This window comes from Carcharodon carcharias, chromosome 4 (genome assembly GCF_017639515.1).
Source record: "Carcharodon carcharias isolate sCarCar2 chromosome 4, sCarCar2.pri, whole genome shotgun sequence".
NCBI lineage: Eukaryota > Metazoa > Chordata > Chondrichthyes > Lamniformes > Lamnidae > Carcharodon > Carcharodon carcharias.
Window position 1 is genome coordinate 202,843,195 of NC_054470.1, and position 19,586 is coordinate 202,862,780.

Sequence of the window (19,586 nt, forward strand, 5' to 3'; positions counted from 1 at the left end):
GTGGCCTCTGTTACAAATCCAATCACTGTGGCCTCTGTTACAAATCCAATCAGTGCGGCCCCTGTTACATATCCAATCACTGTGGCCTCTGTTACAAATCCAATCACTGTGGCCTCTGTTACAAATCCAATCACTGCGGCCCCTGTTACAAATCCAGTCACTGGGGCCCCTGTTACAAATCCAATCACAGCGGCCCCTGTTACAAATCCAGTCACTGGGGCCTCTGTTACAAATACAGTCATTGGGGCCCGTGTTACAAATCCAATCAATGTGGACCCTGTTACAAATCCAGTCACTGCAGCCCCTGTTACAAATCCAATCACTGCAGCCTCTGTTACAAATCCAATCAATGTGGACCCTGTTACAAATCCAGTCACTGCGGCCCCTGTTACAAATCCAATCACTTCAGCCTCTGTTACAAATCCAATCACTGGGGCCCCTGTTACAAATCCAATCACTGTGTCCCCTGTTACAAATCCAACCACTGGGGCCTGCCTGCTTGGTCCCAGCACAGAAATAAATCTTTCAACACCCTTATGAGGGCACCTCAAAATGGACGCTCCCTTTTGTTCTCCACACAGTCACTTGTCTCAGTGGCATTGCTGAGGCTGCCGCCAAGTAGATTGCCGCTGTGGTCTTGCTGCCCATTGTGTGGGCTGTGGACCTGAATTGCGGGGATTTGGAGGTGGGTCACTCATAGATACCTCATAACAGGGGGAGACCATTTAGCCACTTGAGCCTGGTCCACCATCCAGTGATTGATCTGTGACCTGAGTCCTTATGTCTTTGGATAACATAAGCCTGTCAATCTGAGAGTTAAAATCAATAATTGATCTAGCATCAACTGCTGGTTGTGGAAGAGTTCCAAACTTCTCCCACCCTTTGTGTGTGGAAGTGTTTCCTAATTTCACTCCTGAAAACTCTGGCTGTCATTTTTAAACTCTGGCCCCTAGTCCCAGACTCCCCAACCAGTGGGAATAGTTTCTCCCCTTCGACCCTATCAGTTCCCCTTGATATTTTGATAACTTCAATAAAATTGCCTCTTAATCTTGTATTCTCACCCCCTGGAGATAAAGATCAGATTTCCATTCGTATCTCTGATTATTTTCTGCACCTTTCCTGACATTTTAATGATCTGTGACCCTGGTCCGACAAGTCTCATTGGATCTTCACTGTTTCTGACCTTTCACCAGTTAGGAAGTGTCCAGTTTTATCCTTTTTAAGTCCAAAGTGGCTGACCTCACATTTGCCAACTTTGAAATCCATTTGTCACAGGTTTACCCATTCACTTAATCTATCAATGTCTCTTTGTAATTTTATGTTTCCACCTATGCTGTTTACAATGCTAACTATCTCCATGTCACCAGCAATTATCTGGCTTTGTTTTCAATCATCTTGGTCATGACTTAATATACTGAATATTCGAGCCTTTAATCCTGCCGATTAAGAGTGCCTGACCATTATCCCTACTCTCTGCCTTGTTCCCTCAGCCAATTTCCTAAACAGGTCAGTATTTTGCCTTCAGTCCACTCAACCCACTGGAAAGCCACAATGAGATCCCAGCCTGGAACTCACTATCAGTTCTACCTCAGTATCACAATATCTCTATTATTTGTGTGTTAATCACTTGTGAGATGTTAAATCCACATTTGAGAGCAGCAATAATGTTGGGACTTTGGGGTGGAAGTGTCCAGCAGTAACTGCGAGTTTTCTGTTGTTTCAGTGCTCCAGGTTCTAGCCAACCTGCCAGACAGGCACAGCTGGAAAGCAGCAGCCTGGTGACTGAGGGCAAGGAGGATCAGAAGGTTGAAGAAGGAGCCCAACAGATGTAAGTGTACATGTAGATGCAGGGCACGAGCTCGACACTGAATGTAGGTTCCCTCATTCACAACTGATTCAGTAGCACCCCATGTCTCAGTGTTGCACAGGGACAGTGAATTCATCAGCAGAAGGAGTGGTAACGTTTCACTGCAATTACTGCAGTAAACATTTAAATTGAAAACTTGATGGGACTGATAGAAAATGATTCCCTCTGAAACTGCAGAGCCGTTTCTGTTAAATCCTGACCATCATAGAATGGTTACAGTGCAGAAGGAGGCCATTTAGCCCATTGTGTCCATGCTGGCTCTCTGTAAGAGCCGCTCGTTTAGTTCCACACTCCTGCCTTTCCATGTAGGGCTGCAATTGTTTTCTCTTCAGATAATAATTCGGTTCTCCTGTGGATCCTCATAGCACACTTGTTGTTAGTGGTGTGGTACTATTGATAGGGTTGATCAGCAGAGACTTCATAGGTGGAAACTCTTGGGTTTATTTTCAAAGGTACTCAGCAGCAACTTAAAATGTGCTTACGCTTCAAACTCTGTCTCTACACAATTAACTACTGAGGTAGCCCCCGCTACGCTCCCATTGGACACTAAGATCATCTACCCTTCCTTCATAATATTCTTTTTAAATGTATATTACACAACAGGTAAAACCATTATTACCACAAGTTTCCTCTTGAAAGTCTCCACTGAACCTGCCTCCAATGCACTCTCAGGCCATGCATTCCAGTTCCCAACCACTCAATGTGTGAAATAAGTTTTTTTTTATGCCGTCCATTGCTTTTTTTTTTGCCAAACATAGCACCTGTGTCCTCTGGTTCTTGATCTTTCCACCAATGGGAACAGTTTTTCCCTAACTACTCTGTCCAGACACCTCATGATTTTGAACACCTCTATCAAATCTCCTCTCAACCTTCTCTTCTCCAAGGAGAACAGTCCCAATTTCTCCAATCTATGTAACTGAAGTTCCTCGTCCCTGGACCACCTCGTGATTTTTTTCTGCACTGTCTCTAATGGCTTCACATCCTTCCTAAAGCAGCTGAGTCGAACCAGTGCTTTGCACAGGTTTAACACAACCTCCTTGCTTTTGTACTCTATGCCCCTATTAATAAAGCCCAGGATACTATATTAAGGATGGTATTAGTACATGAAAGAGGGATAACCTAAGTTCAGAAAACCAGGATATAGGAGCAGATTAGGTTGAGATGAGAGATCATAAAGGCAAGAAGTCACTGGTGAGAGTGGTGTACAGGCCTCCTCGTTATAACTACATGTTAGGACTGAGCATAAATGAAGGCATGGCAATAATCATGGGGGATTTAAACCTACATATAGACTAGAAAAATCATATGGCAAAGGTAGCCTAGATGAAGAATTCATAGAATGTTTTCAGGGTAGTTTCTTAGAATAGCACGTTCTGCAGCCAACCAGACAACAGGTTATACTAGACCCAGTATTGTGCAATGCGATAGGATTAATTGATAACCTCATAGTGAAGGTGCCCCCCAATCCATCATCCGCTCCTCCCACCCCCCCACCAGTAGCAGCAATCATAATATGATTGAATTTTACATTCAGTTTGAGGGAGAGAAGAGTGAGCCCAAGACTAGTATCTTAAACTTAAATAAGGGCAATTATGAGGGCATGAAAGCAGAGCTAACTAAAGTGAACTGCCAAATGAGAAGGACTAGGTCAATGGAGATGCAGTACGTGGCAGACATTCAAAATACACAGAATAGATACAATCCAACAAGAAAGAAAAATTCAAGGAAGGATCCACCACCTGTGGTCATCTAAAAAAGTTAAAGACAGTATCAAACTTAAAGAAAAAGCATATAAGTACACAAAGATGGGTAGCAGGTCAGAAGATTGGAAAGAATATAAAGAACAGCAAAGAATGGCAAAAAGATTAATAAGCAGGGAAAAATTAGAGTGTGAGAAAGCTAGCTAGTAATATAAATATATGAGTTTCTACAGATATTTAAATAATAAAGGAGTTAACAAAGTGAGCATTGGTCCTATAAAGAAAGTGAATCTTGGGAATTATTAATGGAAAAATAAGGAGATGGCAGATGAATTGAACAAGTTTTTTGCAACAGTCTTCACGATAGATGAAACAAGTAACGTCTTAGAAACAGCTGTAAATCAGGAAATGGAAGCGAGGGAGGAACTCATGAAAGTTACAATCGCCAGGGAAATGGTTCTTAACAAATTGTTAGGGCTGCCGTCTGACAAATCCCCAGCTCCAGATGGACTTCTTCTGGGGATCTTAAAAGTGGCCCTTTTCACCCACTCTAACCTACCTCCTTCTGAATTTGCCGCATTCCGTTCTCTCAGATCCAACCCTGACTTTGTTATCAAACCTGCTGACAAGGGTGGTGCTGTTGTTGTCTGGCTTACTGACCTCTCCCTCACAGAGGCTGAGCATCAACTCTCAGGCACTTCCTCCTACCTCCCCCTGGACCCTGACCCCACCACCAAACATCAAGCCATTGTTTCCAGGACTGTCACTGACCTCATCTCCTTTAGAGATCTTCCCTCCACAACTTCTAACCTCATAGTCTCCCAAACCCAGACAGCCCGCTTCTATCTCCTCCCCAAAATCCACAAACAGAACTGTCCCGGTAGACCGATCATGTCAGCCTTTTCTTGACCCACGGAACTCATTTTTTCCTATCCTGACTCCATTCTCTCTCCCCTTGTCCAGTCTCTTCCCACCTACATCTGCGATTCCTCTGAAGCCCTATATCACATCAAAAATTTCCAGTTCCCTGGCCTTAACCGTCTCCTCTTCACCATGGATGTCCAATCCCTCTACACCTCCATTCCCCACCAGGATGATTCGGTGCTGCTTCATGCTCTTGTCTGGACCTGGAAAAATTTATCAATTTTGCTTCCAATTTCCACCCCTCCAGCACCTTCACATGGTCCATCTCCAACACTTCCCTTCCCTTCCTTGACCTCTCTGACTCAATTTCTGGTGATAGACTGTCCACAAATTTTCATTCCAAGCCCACCGACTCCCACAGCTACCTCGACCACAGCTCCTCACACCCTGCTTCCTGTAAGGACTCCATCCCATTCTCTCAGGTGCTTCACCTCCGTCGCCTCCTGTTCCGATGTTGCCACTTTCCAAAATGGCACTTCTGACATGTCTTCCTTCTTCCTTAACCAAGGTTTCCCACCCGGTGTAGTTGGCAGGGCCCTCAACTGTGTCTGACCCATCTCCTGCCCCTCTGCCCTCACACCTTCCTATCCCTCCCAGAACCATGATAGGGTCCCCCTTGTCCTCACTTTTCTCCCCACCAGCCTCCGCATTCAAAGGATCATCCTCCGGCATTTCTGCCAACTCCAGCATGATGCCACCACCAAACACATCTTCCCTTCATCATCCCCTCCCCCGTCCCATGGGCATTCCGTAGGGACCATTCCCTCCCGGACATCACCCCCTATTACTCAACCCTCTCCCACGGCACCTTCCCATGCAACCGCAGAAGGTGCAATACCTGCCCCTTTACTTCCACCCTCCTCACCGTCCAAGGGCCCAAACACTCCTTTCAAGTGAAGCATCATTTCACTTACACTTCCCTCAATTTAGTCTGCTGCATTCGCTGCTCCCAATGCAGTTTCCTCTACTTTGGAGAGACCAAACGCAGACTGGGTGACCGCTTTGCAGAACACCTGCGGTCTGTCCGCAAGAATGACCCAAACCTCCCTGTCGCTTGCCATTTTAACACTCCACCCTGCTCTCTTGCCCACATGTCTGTCCTTGGCTTGCTGCATTGTTCCAGTGAAGCCCAACGCAAACTGGAGGAACAGCACCTCATCTTCCGACTAGGGACTTTACAGCCTTCCGGACTGAATATTGAATTCAACAACTTCAGATCATGAGCTCCCTCTCTCCTCCACACTTCCCTCCCCCCCCCCCGCCCTGTTTTACCCCCTTTTTGTAATATTCATTTTTTTTATTTTTTATTTTTACCCGTTTATTTATCTTTATTTACTTTCATTTTTATTCATCATTTTATTCCCACCTTTTATCTTATTTCCAGTCTTTGAGCCACGCATTCATCTCTCTAATCCTATTTACCCCATGACAATTTGCACGTGGCTCAGGTAATAACCCAATGATTATTATGTTTGAGGTTCTGCTTCTTAATTTGGTACCTGGCTCCTCATACTGCCTTTGAAGAACTTCTTTCTTAAGTTCTACCTATGTCATTGGTACCTACATGAACCACGACAACTGGATCCACCCCCTCCCACTGCAAGTTCCTCTCCAGCCCTGAGGCAGATGTCCTGAACCCTGGCACCGGGCAGGCAACACAGCTGTCTGCACTCTCCCTCTTAGCTGTAGAGAACGGTATCAATCCCCCTCACTATACTATCCCCTACTCCCATTACATTCCTTTTTGCTCCCCCTGCTTAAAAGGCTTCCTGTATCACCATATTGAATGCTAGTACCACTGACAACCAACGGTTATATACTTCTTAACTACATGTGCCATGGCCAGCCAGCTCATCCACCTTACAGACTTCGCTTTCATCCACACAGGTCATGAGTTCCTGCTGCTCTCTGCGCCCTTTTCAAACTGATGGCTCTCCCCATCTCCATGCCCTTTTTAAACTGAAGTCTCTCCCGCTCTCCGTGCCCTTTTTAAACCAAAGTCTCTCCCTCTCTCGCTGCCCTCTTCAAACTCAAATTGTTCAGAAGAATAAAAAGCGATTTGATTGAAACATATAAGATCCTGAAGGGGTTTGACAGGGTGGATGTGGAGGAGATGTCTGCTCTTGTGGGAGAATTTAGAACTAGGGGTCACTGTTGAAAAATAAGGGGTCGCCCATTTAAGTCAGAGATATTTTCCCTTATAGGGTTATCAGTCTTTGGAATTCTCTTCCTCAAAAGGCATTGAAAGCAGAATCTTTAAATATTTTTATGGCAGAGCTAGATGGATTCTTGATTAACGAGAGGGTGAAAGTCTATCAGGGGTAGGCAGGAATGTGGAGTTGAAGTTACAGTCAGATGACCCATGATCTTATTGAATAGTGGAGCAGGCTCAAGGGGCTGACTGGCCTCCTGCTGCTTCCAATTCGTGTTCTTTATTAGCCGCTGTCTCAACCCATCCTGCCACCTTCAATGGTTTGTGCACAGAACATAGAATTGCTACAGTGCAGAAGGAGACCATTCAGCCCGTCGAGTCTAACTCTGCTGTCTGGTGGAGCAATTCAACTAGTGCCATTCCCTCACCTTCTTCCTGTAACCCTGCACATTCTTCCTTTCCAGATAATAATCCAATTCCCTTCTGAATGCCTCAATTGACCCTGCCTCCATCATACCTTCAGGCAGTACATTCCAGATCCTAACCTTTTGCTGTGCTAAACAGTTTTTCCTCCTGTTGCCATTGCATCCTTTGCCAATCACCTTAAGTCTGTGTCCTGGTTCTCAATCCTTCTGCCAATGGGAAGTTTCTCCCTATCTACTCTGTCCAGACCCCTCATTATTTTGAAAACTTCTATCTTATTGTGCGGGGTCCTTTAGGGAAGAGTGATCCTAATTTGATAGAATTCTTTGCTAGGATGGAAAGTGAAGTAGTCCAACCTGAAACTAGGGTCCTAAATCTAAACAAATCAAACGGTGAATGTATGAGGGGTGCATTGGCCACAATACATTGGGGAACTTCATTAAAAGGCATGACAATAGATAGACAATAGCTAATATTTAGGAACGAATGTGTGCATTGCAATATTTATACATTCCATTCTGGCAGAAAAACACAACATGAAAAGCGGCCCAACCAAGGCTAACAAAAGAAATTAAGAATAGTATTAGATCCAAAGAGGTGTCATATAAAGTTGCTAGAAAAAGTAACAAGCCTGAGGATTGGGAGCAGTTTAGAATTCAGCAAAGGAGGACCAAGAGATTGATTAAGAGGGAAAAGATAGATTATGAAAGTAAAGTTGCAAGGAACATAAAAACGGACTATAAAAGCTTTGATAAGTATGTAAAAAGAAAAAGATAAGTGAAGACAAATGTAGGTCTCTTACAGTCTGAAACAGGAGAATTTATAATAGAAAACAAGGAAATGGCAGAGTAATTGAACAACTACTTTAGTTCTGTCTTCACAGAGGAAGAGACAAATAACTTCCCAGAAATACTGTGGAACCAAGGGTCTAGTGAGAAGGAGGAATTGAAGGAAGTTAGTATTACTAAAACAATAGTGCTCGAGAAATTAATGGGACTGAAAGCCAATAAATCCCCAGGGCCTGATAATGTATATCCCAGGGAACTAAAAGAGGTGGCCATGGAAATAGTGGATGCGCTAGTCATCACCTTCCAAAATTCTGTAGATTCTGGAACAGTCCCAGCAGATTGGAGAGTGGCAAATATAATCCCTCTATTTATAAAAGGAGAGAGGGAGAAGACAGGGAATTACAGACCGGTTAGCCTAACCTCTGTAGTAGGGAAAATGCTAGAGTCTATTAGAAAGGATGTGATAACAGGACACTTAGAAAATATCAAAAGGATTAGATAAAGCCAACATGGGTTTATGAAAGAGAAATTCATGTTTGACAAACCTACTCATGTTCTTTGAGGACATAACCAGCAGAATAGATAAGGGAGAACCAGTGGATGTGGTGTATTTGGATTTTCAAAAACCTTTTTGATTAAGTCTCACATAAGAAGTTAGTGTGTAAAATTAAAGCACATGGGATTGGGGGTAATATACTGGCATGGATTGAGAATTGGTTAGCAGACAGGAAACAGAGAGTAGGAATAAATGGGTCTTTTTCCAAGTGGCAGGTGGTGACTAGTGGGGTACCACAGGGATCAGTACTTGGGCCCCAGCTATTCACAATATACATCGATGATTTGGATGAGAAAACCAAATGTAATATTTCCAAGTTTGGTGGGAATGTGAGCGAAGAGGAGGGTGTTAAGTGGCTTCAAGGTGATTTAGACAGATCAAGTGAGTGGGCAAATACATGGCAGATGCAGTATAACGTGGATAATTATGGAGTTATTCACTTTGGTAGGAAAAACAGAATGGCAGAGTATTATTTAAATGGTGATAGATTGGGAAATGTTGATGTACAAAGGGACCTGGGCGTTCACTGAAAGCCAGCATGCAGGTGCAGCAAGCAGTTAAGAAAGCAAATGGTATGTTGGCCTTCATTATGAGAGGACTTGAGTACAGGAGCAAGGATGTCTTACTGCAGCTGTACAGGGCCTTGGCGAGATCACACCTGGAGTATTGTGTGCAGTTTTGGTCTCCTTACCTAAGAAAGGATATATTGCCATAGAGGGAGTGCAGTGAAGGTTCACCAGACTGATTCCTGGAATGGCAGGATTGTTGTTTAGATTGGGAGAGATTGGGCCGACTAGGCCTGTATTCACTGAAGTTTAGAAGAATGAGAGGGGATCTCTTTGAAACATATAAAATTCTGAGAGGGATGGACAGACTGGATGCAGGGATAATGTTTTCTCTGGCGGGGGGGGGGTGGCGGGGGGGTGGGGGGTTGTCTAGAACAAGGGGTCACAGTCTCAGGATGCAGGGCAGACCATTTAGGACTGAGATGAGGAGAACTTTCTTCACTCAGAGGGTGGTGAACCTGTGGAATTCTCTACCACAGAGGCTGTGGAGGCCAAGATACTGAATATATTTAAGAAGGAAATAGATAGATTTCTGGACACTAAAGATGTCAAGAGAGTGGGGGTATGGTGTTGACATGGAGATTATATTGAATGGCGGAGCAGGCTTGAAGGGACAAATGACCTACGGCTTCTATTTTCTATCTTTCTATGTTTCTACTAAATTTCCTCTCAACCTTCCCATCTCCAAGGTGAACAGTCCCATTGTTATCAAAAACAGGATTACCTGGAAAAACTCAGCAGGTCTGGCAGCATCGGCGGAGAAGAAAAGAGTTGACGTTTTGAATCCTCATGACCCTTCGACAGAACTAGGTGAATAAGGAAGGGGTGAAATATAAGCTGGTTTAAGGTGGGTGGGGGGGGGGGGGGTGGGGTGTGCGGGGGTGGGTTGGGTGGGGGGAGAGAAGTGGAGGGGGTGGGTGTGGTTGTAGGGACAAACAAGCAGTGATAGCTAGAAGCAGATCATCAAAAGATGTCACAGACAACAGAACACATAAGTGTTAAAGTTGGTGATATTATCTAAACGAATGTGCTAATTAAGAATGGATGGTAGGGAACTCAAGGTATAGCTCTAGTGGGGGTGGGGGGAGCATAAAAGATTTTAAAATATTTAAAAATAATGGAAATAGGTGGGAAAAAGAAAATTCTATATAATTTATTGGAAAAAAACAAAAGGAAGGGGGAAGAAACAGAAAGGGGGTGGGGATGGAGGAGGGAGTTCAAGATCTAAAGTTGTTGAATTCAATATTCAGTCCGGAAGGCTGTAAAGTCCCTAGTCGGAAGATGAGGTGCTGTTCCTCCAGTTTGCGTTGGGCTTCACTGGAACAATGCAGCAAGCCAAGGACAGACATGTGGGCAAGAGAGCAGGGTGGAGTGTTAAAATGGCAAGCGACAGGGAGGTTTGGGTCATTCTTGCGGACAGACCGCAGGTGTTCTGCAAAGCGGTCGCCCAGTTTACATTTGGTCTCTCCAATGTAGAGGAGACCACATTGGGAGCAACGAATGCAGTAGACTAAGTTGGGGGAAATGCAAGTGAAATGTTGCTTCATTTGAAAGGAGTGTTTGGGCCCTTGGACGGTGAGGAGAGAGGAAGTGAAGGGGCAGGTGTTGCATCTTTTGCGTGAGCATGGGATGGTGCCATAGGAGGGGGTTGAGGAGTAGGGGGTGATGGAGGAGTGGACCAGGGTGTCCCGGAGGGAACAATCCCTACGGAATGCCGACAGTGGGGGTGAAGGGAAGATGTGTTTGGTGGTGGCATCATGCTGGAGTTGGCGGATGATCCTTTGAATGCGGAAGCTGGTGGGGTGATAAGTGAGGACAAGGGGGACCCTGTCATGTTTCTGGGAGGGAGGAGAAGGCGTGAGGGCGGATGCGCGGGAGATGGGCTGGACACGGTTGAGGGCCCTGTCAACGACCGTGGGTGGAAAACCTCGGTTAAGGAAGAAGGAGGACATGTCAGAGGAACTGTTTTTGAAGGTAGCATCATCGGAACAGATGAGACGGAGGCGAAGGAACTGAGAGAATGGGATGGAGTCCTTACAGGAAGCGGGTTGTGAGGAGCTGTAGTCGAGGTAGCTGTGGGAGTCGGTAGGCTTGTAATGGATATTGGTGGACAGTCTATCACCAGAGATTGAGACAGCGAGGTCAAGGAAGGGAAGGGAAGTGTCAGAGATGGACCACGTGAAAATGATGGAGGGGTGGAGATTGGAAGCAAAATTAATAAATTTTTCCAAGTCCCGATGAGAGCATGAAGCAGCACCGAAGTAATCATCGATGTAGCGGAGAAAGAGTTGTGGAAGGGGGCCGGAGTAGGACTGGAACAAGGAATGTTCCACATATCCCATAAAGAGACAGGCATAGCTGGGGCCCATGTGGGTACTCGTCGGGACTTGGAAAAATTTATTAATTTTGCTTCCAATCTCCACCCCTCCATCATTTTTGCATGGTCTATCTCTGACACTTCCCTTCTCTTCCTTGACCTCTCTGTCTCAATCTCTGGTGATACACTGTCCACCAATATCCATTAAAAACCTACCGACTCCCACAGCTACCTCGACTACAGCTCCTCACACCCCTCTTCCTGTAAGGACTCCATCCCATTCTCTCAGTTCCTTCGCCTCCGTCGCATCTGTTCCGATGATGCTACCTTCAAAACAATTCCTCTGACATGTCCTCCTTCTTCCTTTACCGAGGTTTTCCACCCACGGTCGATGACAGGGCCCTCAACCGTGTCCGGCCCATCTCCCGCGCATCCGCCCTCACGTCTTCTCCTCCCTCCCAGAAACATGATAGGATCCCCCTTGTCCTCACTTATCACCCCACCAGCCTCCGCATTGAAAGGATCATCCTCCGCCATTTCTGCCAACTCCAGCATGATGCCACTACCAAACACATCTTCCCTTCACCCCCACTGTCGGCATTCCGTAGGGATCGTTCCCTCCGGGACACCCTGGTCCACTCCTCTATCACCCCCTACTCCTCAACCCCCACCTATGGCACCATCCCATGCCCACACAAAAGATGTAACACCTGCCCCTTCACTTCCTCTCTCCTCACCGTCCAAGGGCCCAAACACTCCTTTCAAGTGAAGCAACATTTCACTTGCATTTCCCCCAACTTAGTCTACTGCATTCGTTGCTCCCAATGTGGTCTCCTCTACATTGGAGAGACCAAACGTAAACTGGGCAACCGCTTCGCAGAACACCTGCAGTCTGTCCGCAAGAATGACCCAAACCTCCCTGTCGTTTGCCATTTCAACACTCCACCCTGCTCTCTTGTCCACATGTCTGTCCTTGGCTTGCTGCATTGTTCCAGTGAAGCCCAACGCAAACTGGAGCAACAGCACCTCATCTTCCGACTAGGCACTTTACAGCCTTCCGGACTGAATATTGAATTCAACAACTTTAGGTCTTGAGCTCCCTCCTCCATCCCCACCCCCTTTCTGTTTCTTCCCCCTTCCTTTTGTTTTTTTCCAATAAATTATATAGATTTTTCTTTTTCCCACCTATTTCCATTATTTTTAAATATTTTTAAATCTTTTATGCTCCCCCCACCCCCACTAGAGCTAGACCTTGAGTGCCCTACCATCCATTCTTAATTAGCACATTCGTTTAGATAATATCACCAACTTCGACACCTATGTGTTCTTTTGTTCTGTTGTCTGTGACATCTTTTGATGATCTGCTTCTATCACTGCTTGTTTGTCCCTACAACCACACCCACCCCTTTCCTCTTCCCCCTCCCCAACCAACCCACCACCTCCTCCCCACACACCACCACCCCCCACCCCCCTCCAACCCACCCACCTTAAACCAGCTTATATTTCACCCCTTCCTTATTCACCTAGTTCTGTCGAAGGGTCATGAGCACTCGAAACATCAACTCTTTTCTTCTCCGCCGATGCTGCCAGACCTGCTGAGTTTTTCCAGGTAATTCTGTTTTTGTTTTGGATTTCCAGCATGTGCAGTTTTTTGTTTTTGTCCCATTGTTATGACCAATGCCGTTGGTAAAGCGGAGTTATTTAAAATTCCCAGAGGGAAACTTTACACAACTGTCATAACCTATAATTATAAGTGTTATGTTTGAGATGTGACTCTAAATTCAGGAATCAGACAATCAGCTTTCAAGGTTTTACATTAAACTAAATGAACCATTTTATTAATTTACACAGGTTAAATATACATACACATGGTTTCCAATTACGACTATCATAACTTGTAACAAATTCCCAAACTAATCTTCATTAAGGCAACAGCAACCCATAGACTGAACCAAACACCAGGCAAAGCACCTTACTTTACGAACTCAAAATGAGGTTTTTTTCACTGGGGAGTCAGTTGGAGGCTTACAGCTGCCTTTTGATTTCACATTACCTCTGCCCTGCACACCCAAAAACTACTGAAGGTATACCTACCATTGAATGTAAATATTCTCATTGTATCGCCAAACGCAGAACTAAACCTCTCCAACAATAAAACCCCTTTCATTGTATCAATTTTATTAGCAATATAAACATATTGCTTGGTATCAGTTAGATAGGTGTCCGTTTTCACCCCACATCTTGAATGCTTTATACAAAAAATGCAAATGCACTCTATCTCTCCCACAAATCAGAACTAGTACATATCAAAGCACCCAGACTAGCTGGCTTTAATCCAGTTATGACACACCCACAGACTAAACCTCTAGTTTAAACAAAAAATATTTTCCAAAATGTTCTATACATTAACAGCTTCATGACATCCCCCTCCTTATCAGAAAATGAGCTGTCATAATTCTAAAAGATGGCTTCATTTTAATAACCCACCTTACACTATCTCCTATACTTATTGCGCTATTACATTAAGAGATGCATACATTAACAGAACTATTTTTATACACAAGTCCTTGGTATTAACAGAAATCACTCCAGTTCAGTGTCCAGGTTTTTTTTTAAAATGTCCCATTTTCTTTTAAGCTTCAAACTCTTGAATATGCATCTGCAAAGAGATTTTCTCTTCCAGCAATATATATAATACTTAAATTAAATGGTTGTAATGATAGACTTCATCTGAAAAGTCTTGCACTTAGTCTTGAAATTTGTCCAAAAATTTCAAAGAATTATGGTCTGTATAAACAATTGTTTCTGATGAATTGTTTGCAACATAAATTTCAAAATGCTGCAATGCTAACACCAAACTCAAAGCCTCTTTTCCGATCACATAAGAAGTTAGTGTGTAAAATTAAAGTTCCGATATCTTCTCTGTTGTACATTTGGCTTCCATGAAAAATACCCGATCAGTTTTTCAATTCCAGTGTCATCTTTTTGTAACAATATGACCCCAATGCCTATATCACATGCGTCAACGGCCAACTTGAATTGCTTGGCATAATTAGGTACTGCCAAAACTGGTGTTATAGTTAATACAGTTTTCAAACTATCGAATCATTTCTGACACTCCAGTGTCCATTGAAACTTCTTATTATTGTAATAGTTTAGTCAGGGGAGTAAAACTTGGCTAAAATTTGCTGCAAATTTCCGGTAAAACCCACTCATGCCCAGAAATCTCAAAACCTCTCATTTTTTTGCAGACACTGGGAAATCCGCGATAGCCTCAACTTTCACATCTCTCTGAGCCACCTTACCATGTCCAATGGTATGGCCTAAAAACGTGACTTGTGCTTTTACAAATTTACTTTTAGCCAAGTTCATCAACAAATTAGTTTCTTGAAATTGAGTAACTAATTCTTCCAGATGCTGTAAATGCTCCTCCCATGTCTGACTGAAAACAATGAAATCATCACTATAAAGAGCACAATTGCTTAGACCTGCAATTACTTTGTTTGTCAGTCTTTGAAATGTCATGGTGCATTCTTCATACCAAATTACAAAAGCTGATATCTCCTTTGCTCTCTCCGACAATGGTACCTGCCAATATCCTTTTAGCAAGTCGATCTTTGTGATAAATTTTGATTGCTCTACTTTCTCAATGCAATGCTCCAACCGTGGTGTGGGATATGAATCCGCTTTTGTCACCGCATTCACCTTTCGATAGTCCACACACACCCTTTGTATTCCATCCAGTTTCGGTACCAGTACAATAGGCGAACTCCAGTTACTGCAACTAGACTCAATGATATCATTTTGAAGCATGAAATCAATTTCTTTTTGTACTTGTGATAACTTTGCCGGATTTAATCTTTAATATTGGTGCCTTATTGAAGATGATATTCCTATACACATATCATGTAAAGCTAAACGTGTCTTTCCCAACTTATTTCGACAAATAGGTTTGTGTGACTGCAATAGTTTTTCCAAATCACTTTGACACTTGCTTGGAAGGTAACTCAATTTTTCATTTAAATTTTCAAGCACCCCTTCATTATCCAATTTTATTAAAGGAAAATTAATTCAGAGTCCGGCACTTCTACCTCTTTCTCATCATCCAACTTCATTAATGTCTCTTCTTGTTCCACTTTCATATCAAATTACTTTTTAAGCATATTTACATGACACATCCTCTGCTTCTTTCTTCAATCTGGAGTAGTTATTAAATAATTTACTTCATTCAATTTCTATTCAACCCTGTAAGGCCCACTAAATCTTGCATTTAGGGAATGACCTAGTACTGGTAACAAAACTAGCACTTTCTCTCCAGAAACAAAACTGCAAATTTTAGCCTTCTTATCTGCTTTCACTTTCATCACTTGCTTTGAGATCTTTAAATGTTCCCTAGCCAACTCACATGCTCTGTTCAATCTTTCCCTGAAATTTGATACATATTCCAGGAGAGTAGTTTCTGAATTTTGACCCACCAATTTCTCATGAATCATTTTCAGTAGTCCCCTTAACTCATGACCTTAAACTAGTTCAAAAGGGCTAAAAACATCAGGACCATCTCGAATAGCAATACTTTTTAAAAATTCATTCATGGGCATTGCCGGCTAGACCAGCATTTATTGCCCATCCCTAATTGCACTTGTTCAGAAGCCATTTAAGAGTCAACCACATTGCTGTGGGTCTGGAGTCATACGTAGGCCAGACCAGGCAAGGACAGCAGATTTCCTTTCCTCAAGGCCATTAGTGAACCAGATGAGGTTTTTACAACAATCAACAGTGGTTTCATGGTCGTCATTAAACTTTTAATTCCAGATGTTTATTGAATTCAAATTCCACCACCTGCCGTTGGATTCAAACCCAGGTCTCCAGAGAATTACCCTGGGTCTCTGGATTATTAGTCCAGTGACAATCTCACGATGCCACCAGCTCCCCTAAATCACAAAAATGGAATTCCTGCACCCCAATCCTGTGCATAATCCTGACAGTGAGCTCTTAACATAGTTTTCAACATTTGATGCCATCTCTCCAAAGCTCCTTGTGACTCCGAATGATAACCTGTTGACTTAAACTGTTTTACCCCCAAACTGTTCGTTACTCCCTTAAACAGCTGTGACATGAAATTTGACCCCTGATCTGATTGTATTTCTTTAGGGAAACCATATCGTGTGAAAATTTAATTAACTCCTCCACAATCTTCTTAGTTGTAATATTTCTTAAAGGTATCGCTTCAGGAAACCTGGTAGACACATCCATTATTGTCAATAAATACTGATTTCCACTTTTAGTCTCAGAGAGGGGTCCTACACACCAATCATGATAAAAACAAAAAAACTGCGGATGCTGGAAATCCAAAACAAAAGCAGAATTACCTGGAAAAACTCAGCAGGTCTGGCAGCATCGGCGGAGAAGAAAAGAGTTGATGTTTTGAGTCCTCATGACCCTTCGACAGAACTTGAGTGAATCCAAGATAGGGGTGAAATATAAGCTGGTTTAAGATGTGTGGGGGGAGGGGGGGAGGTTTGGGTGGGGGGAGAGAAGTGGAGGGGATGGTGTGGTTGTGGGGACAAACAAGCAGTGATCGAAGCAGATCATCAAAAGATGTCACAGACAACAGAACAAAAGAACACATAGGTGTTAAAGTTGGTGATATTATCTAAACGAATGTGCCAATTAAGAATGGATGGTAGGGCACTCAAGGTAGAGCTCTAGTGGGGGTGGGGAGAGCATAAAAGATTTAAAAATATTTAAAAATAATGGAAATAGGTGGGAAAAGAAAAATCTATATAATTTATTGGAAAAAACAAAAGGAAGGGGGAAGAAACAGAAAGGGGGTTGGGATGGAGGAGGGAGCTCAAGACCTAAAGTTGTTGAATTCAATATTCAGTCCGGAAGGCTGTAAAGTGCCTAGTAGGAAGATGAGGTGTTGTTCCTCCAGTTTGCGTTAGGCTTCACTGGAATAATGCTGCAAGCCAAGGACAGACATGTGGGCAAGAGAGCAGGGTGGAGTGTTAAAATGGCAAGCGACAGGGAGGTTTGGGTCTTTCTTGCAGACAGACAGCAGGTGTTCTGCAAAGCAGTCACCCAGTTTACATTTGGTCTCTCCAATGTAGAGGAGACCGCATTGAGAGCAACGAATGCAGTAGACTAAGTTGGGGGAAATGCAAGTGAAGTGCTGCTTCACTTGAAAGGAGTGTTTGGGCCCTTGGACGGTGAGGAGAGAGGAAGTGAAGGGGCAGGTGTTACATCTTTTGCGTGGCCATGGGGAGGTACCATAGGTGGGGGTTGAGGAGTAGGGAGTGATGGAGGAGTGGACCAGGGTGTCCCGGAGGGAACGATCCCTACGGAATGCCAACAGTGGGGGTGAAGGGAAGATGTGTTTGGTGGTGGCATCATGCTGGAGTTGGCGGAAATGGCAGAGGATGATCCTTTGAATGCGGAAGCTGGTGGGGTGATAAGTGAGGACAAGGGGGACCCTATCATGTTTCTGGGAGGCAGGAGAAGACGTGAGGGCGGATGCGCGGGAGATGGGCCGGACACGGTTGAGGGCCCTGTCAACGACCGTGGGTGGAAAACTTCAGTTAAGGAAGAAGGAGGACATGTCAGAGGAACTGTTTTTGAAGGTAGCCTCATCGGAACAGATGCGACGGAGGCGAAGGAACTGAGAGAATGGGATGGAGTCCTTACAGGAAGCAGGTTGTGAGGAGCTATAGTCGAGGTAGCTGTGGGAGTTGGTGGGTTTGTAATGGATATTGGTGGACAGTCTATCACCAGAGATTGAGACAGAGAGGTCAAGGAAGGGAAAGGAAGTGTCAGAGATGGACCACGTGAAAATGATGGAGGGGTGGAAATTGGAAGCAAAATTAATAAATTTTTCCAAGTCCCGACGAGAGCACGAAGCAGCACCGAAGTAATCATCGATGTACCGGAGAAAGAGTTGTGGAAGGGGGCCGGAGTAGGACTGGAACAAGGAATGTTCCACATATCCCATAAAGAGACAGGCATAACTGGGGCCCATGCGGGTACCCATAGCCACACCTTTTATTTGGAGGAAGTGAGAGGAGTTGAAGGAGAAATTGTTCAGTGTGAGAACAAGTTCAGCCAGACGGAGGAGAGTAGTGGTGGATGGGGATTGTTCGGGCCTCTGTTCGAGGAAGAAGCTGAGAGTCCTCAGACCATCCCGGTGGGGGATGGAGGTGAATCAATCATGACCCTGGTAAAAGGTTCTTCAAATGCTGGTATTGGAATTAAAGGTACTGGCTTAATCACCTATTGTGCTTTTCCTGTTACTTAACACATATAACAGGTTCTACAGAATTTGACTACATCCCTATGCAATCGTGGCCAAAGAACCCTCTGTATCTTTTCCTGTGTATTCCTAATTCCTAAATGTCCCCCCATTGGAATTTCATCAGCAATCCTCAGAATCTCATCTCTATACCCTAATGGGATAACAATCTGATGCATCTCCCTCCAGCTTTCATTTGCTGAGACATAATCCAATCTCCACTTTCTCATTAAAATACCTTCCTGAAGATAATAACATGCTGGATTACGTTTTGCTTCGGTTTCTGAATAAACTTTCTGATATCACTGTTTAATTGTAAATCATTTTTCTATAACTCCACTAACCTCTTTGAGTTAAACAGTTCAGCTGAACTGTCCTGCATTCCTCCCTCCTGAACAATGTTATCAAACACAGTGCCTGCTAACTGGACTTTGACACCTTCTTCTTGCCTTTGAGCTGCCTGCTTATCTTGTCTGTCTTGTTCTTCCCTATGAGTCATTGATCTCGTCACAACACAATCAGGGAACAATCCAGGATGTTACTTCTGTTGAAAACACTTCTACAGGCCTCTCAGCTACCATAGGCGATCCAGCTACATCATTATCCAAAATAATTTGAACCCCTGCAATGGGCAATATTTCCACCACTCCAACTATAACTTCACCATTCTTCCATTTGCTCTTTAAATTTACTTTCCACAACGGAATGGATTTAGCATCCCCATGAACCCCACTTATTATTACCTTTTCCTGGAATACTCCCTTTGAACAACAACTATCACTATCCCCCAACATTCAGGATTGACTAGCCCTTGTATCTTTTAAAATTTTAACATCTTTACCTAGTCCACCCTGTACACATGGAAAGACTTTCCCTTTACAGGCAAAGTCTTTAAACATTTCTGCTCCCCAGGATTCTCTTGAGTAAACTGTGAACACATTTCCACTTCTTCACTTTTCACTGATTCTCCCTGTTTCACCTGTACACAAACCATTGGCTTCTGCGGTG

General features: G+C 43.9%; 1 protein-coding gene across 1 annotated transcript in view; it reads left to right on the plus strand.

Annotated features, from left to right (window-relative positions):
- Positions 1 to 19,586, plus strand: part of spef2 (sperm flagellar 2) — a 375,455-nt gene that overhangs the window by 260,564 nt on the left and 95,305 nt on the right. The window contains exon 29 of the mRNA XM_041185381.1: positions 1,724 to 1,828. Coding sequence (XP_041041315.1) covers positions 1,724 to 1,828 — 105 coding nt within the window. The remainder of the gene's footprint in view (positions 1 to 1,723; positions 1,829 to 19,586) is intronic.